This window comes from Eriocheir sinensis, unplaced genomic scaffold, assembly GCF_024679095.1.
Source record: "Eriocheir sinensis breed Jianghai 21 unplaced genomic scaffold, ASM2467909v1 Scaffold1366, whole genome shotgun sequence".
Taxonomy (NCBI): Eukaryota; Metazoa; Arthropoda; class Malacostraca; order Decapoda; family Varunidae; genus Eriocheir; species Eriocheir sinensis.
Window position 1 is genome coordinate 73,101 of NW_026110702.1, and position 2,413 is coordinate 75,513.

General features: G+C 41.0%; 1 protein-coding gene across 1 annotated transcript; it reads left to right on the top strand.

Moving 5' to 3' along the window:
- Positions 1–578: 578 nt before the first annotated feature.
- On the top strand, positions 579–1,456 carry LOC126989892 (uncharacterized). The gene has a single exon (XM_050848511.1). It carries the CDS (start codon positions 691–693, stop codon positions 1,342–1,344), a length of 654 nt encoding a protein of 217 aa, XP_050704468.1. The 5' UTR covers positions 579–690; the 3' UTR covers positions 1,345–1,456.
- Positions 1,457–2,413: the final 957 nt, after the last annotated feature.

The following is a 2,413-nucleotide window of genomic DNA, read 5'->3' on the forward strand; positions in this document are numbered from 1 at the left end:
ACAATTGAAATGTGTCTCACAAATATATATCTCCTTCAAGCGTCTCAAGCTTTCTTTCTCATTCGGCATTGCCAATATCCATCTCTCCCTCTCCTCAGGATCTTTTGGGAAGGATATGACTTTTACATAAGGTGTCCCATCATAGTTCCCTTTACAACCAAAGCAGCTACAGTGACGTGGCATATTGTGAGATCACCAGCTGGACCGTTTCTATAACAAAAACAGAAACAAAACACATTAGTCAGTGAGATTTGAACAGAAAATGGGATTTGCATAGAAAACGAGATAAAAACAGGAAAAGTTGTGGGAGCAAAATGATCTTAAAATTTGAAAATACATAACATATGTCAATTTAAAAAAAATCAGGCATGAAGTCTCTCAGACTCAAGTTAAAAACCCCGAGGTCCTGACGTTCCAGTCCTTCCTTAAAGGAGTCTATGGAATGACCACATAAATAAACTCGATGCCAAGATATCCGATTTGACAACTAGCCTGGAATTCACCCAGCGTGAGGTTGACGATCTCAACTCAAGCAAGAAAGACTATGAAAAAGAGAAGCAGGATGCCAAAGATGAAATTGAGAAGCTAACAGAGCAAGTTGAATCATCGCATTTGAAGATCAGAGAACTTGAAGAGAGATTAAACTATCAGGAAGATTATAGCAGAAGGAGCAACGTGCGAATCAGTGGCATGGAGGAGCGTGGAGCCACTGAGACATGGGAGCAGACGGCGGCTGCCGTGACGTCACTCCTGGAGGAGAAGATGCAGCTGCCGGGACTCGTGTTGGAGCGAGCCCATCGTGTTGGTGTGCGCCACGACGGCAGGCCTCGTCCCATCGTAGCAAGATTCTCCCGTTACTGCGATCGAGAAGCTGTGATGAGGAACTCCAAGAAGCTGAGGGGCACGAACATATTCGTGAACGATGATCTCTGTGCAGCGTCACAAGCCGTGAAGAATGCTCAGATGCCTCTACTAAAACAGGCAAGAGCACAAGGGAAAGTGGCATTCTTCCGTCACACCAAGTTAATCATCAAAGACAAGACCAGCGACGTTGGAGTTGATCGGATGCGGCAGTCGACGGGGACCGCGGGAGTGCGGGGTGTGGCTGGCGCCGGGGTACGGGCGGAGCCGGGGCCTGCTGCTGCTGCTGCTGCTGGTGGGGTCGTCGTGGAGGTGGCGGGGGCATGGGCTGGCGCCGGGAATGGTCCCTTCCCCACCCTGCCCGCGCCTCTTCGTGATGGTCCGGCCCCCTGCTCGTCTCCTTCCACTCCTGCTACTACACCTGCTGCCTCGACACAGAATAAGCCGGTGAAGAAAAGTCTACGAAGTGCCGTGAGAAAATAACTCGTCATTCGTAGTATAAATAGTGTAATATAATATCAACATCTATATAATGAATATAAACCAATACCTGCCATTTCATAATTTAAATGACATAGAATTTACTAATATGATAATTATGGACAATCACAACTACCCACTTAGCATTTTAAATACATTAACATATGATTTTAGTGAATTAGAAAGACCCAATCATGCTATAGATCGATCAAGTGAACCGATACTGCCAGAACCAACATTTGATTATGTTTTCTGTAATGAGGACTTACAAGAAACTTTTCCTCCAAATAGTTTAAAAATATTGTCTTATAATATAAATAGTGTTCCTCAACACCTGGACTCGTTATTTGATGAATGTTTAAATCAATCTTCTGTCACGTTTGATGCTATCGGGTTATGTGAAACACGTCTAAATGATGCCATATGTAACTTATATAACCAGAGTAACTACTTTTCATACTTTCAGAATAAGTCAACACAAGGGGGAGGCTTAGCTATGTATCTGCATAACAAGTTTCAAGGAGAAAAGATTACTAACGCTTGTTTAAAACTACCATGCACACTTTGAATCACGATGTATTATAATAATCAAGCCTTCAAATTTCATAATAGGTGTTTTTTACAGACCACCCAATGCGTCACTCAATGATTTTTTTGAATCAATGGAACAAATTTTTGATTATGTATCTAATCTTAGTTTACCATGTTATTTGATGGGAGATTTTAATGTTAACCTGTTAAATGCCAATAACAATACCATTTCATACATTGATATGTTCCATTCCTACAACTTCTTTCAAAGTATTTTAAAGCCAACTAGAGTAACCTCTACCTCTGCAACATTAATTGATCATATATGGTCAAATGACATTCACAATTATATGAAAAGTGGTATATTTTATTCATCAATCAGTGACCACTTCCCGGTATTTGGTCTTTTTTCTACACTTACCCTTAACAATATATCATATGTGCATGTAACAAAGAGAATTATTACCAATGATAAAATTGCAACTTTCAAAGAAGAAATAAAAAATTTTAGGTGGGATTTAGAACTAGCTAATAATGAAGG

Bases quoted from the DNA above. Each gene is read 5' to 3' on its own strand.
- LOC126989892 (XM_050848511.1), top strand. From the start codon at position 691: ATGGAGGAGCGTGGAGCCACTGAGACATGGGAGCAGACGGCGGCTGCC.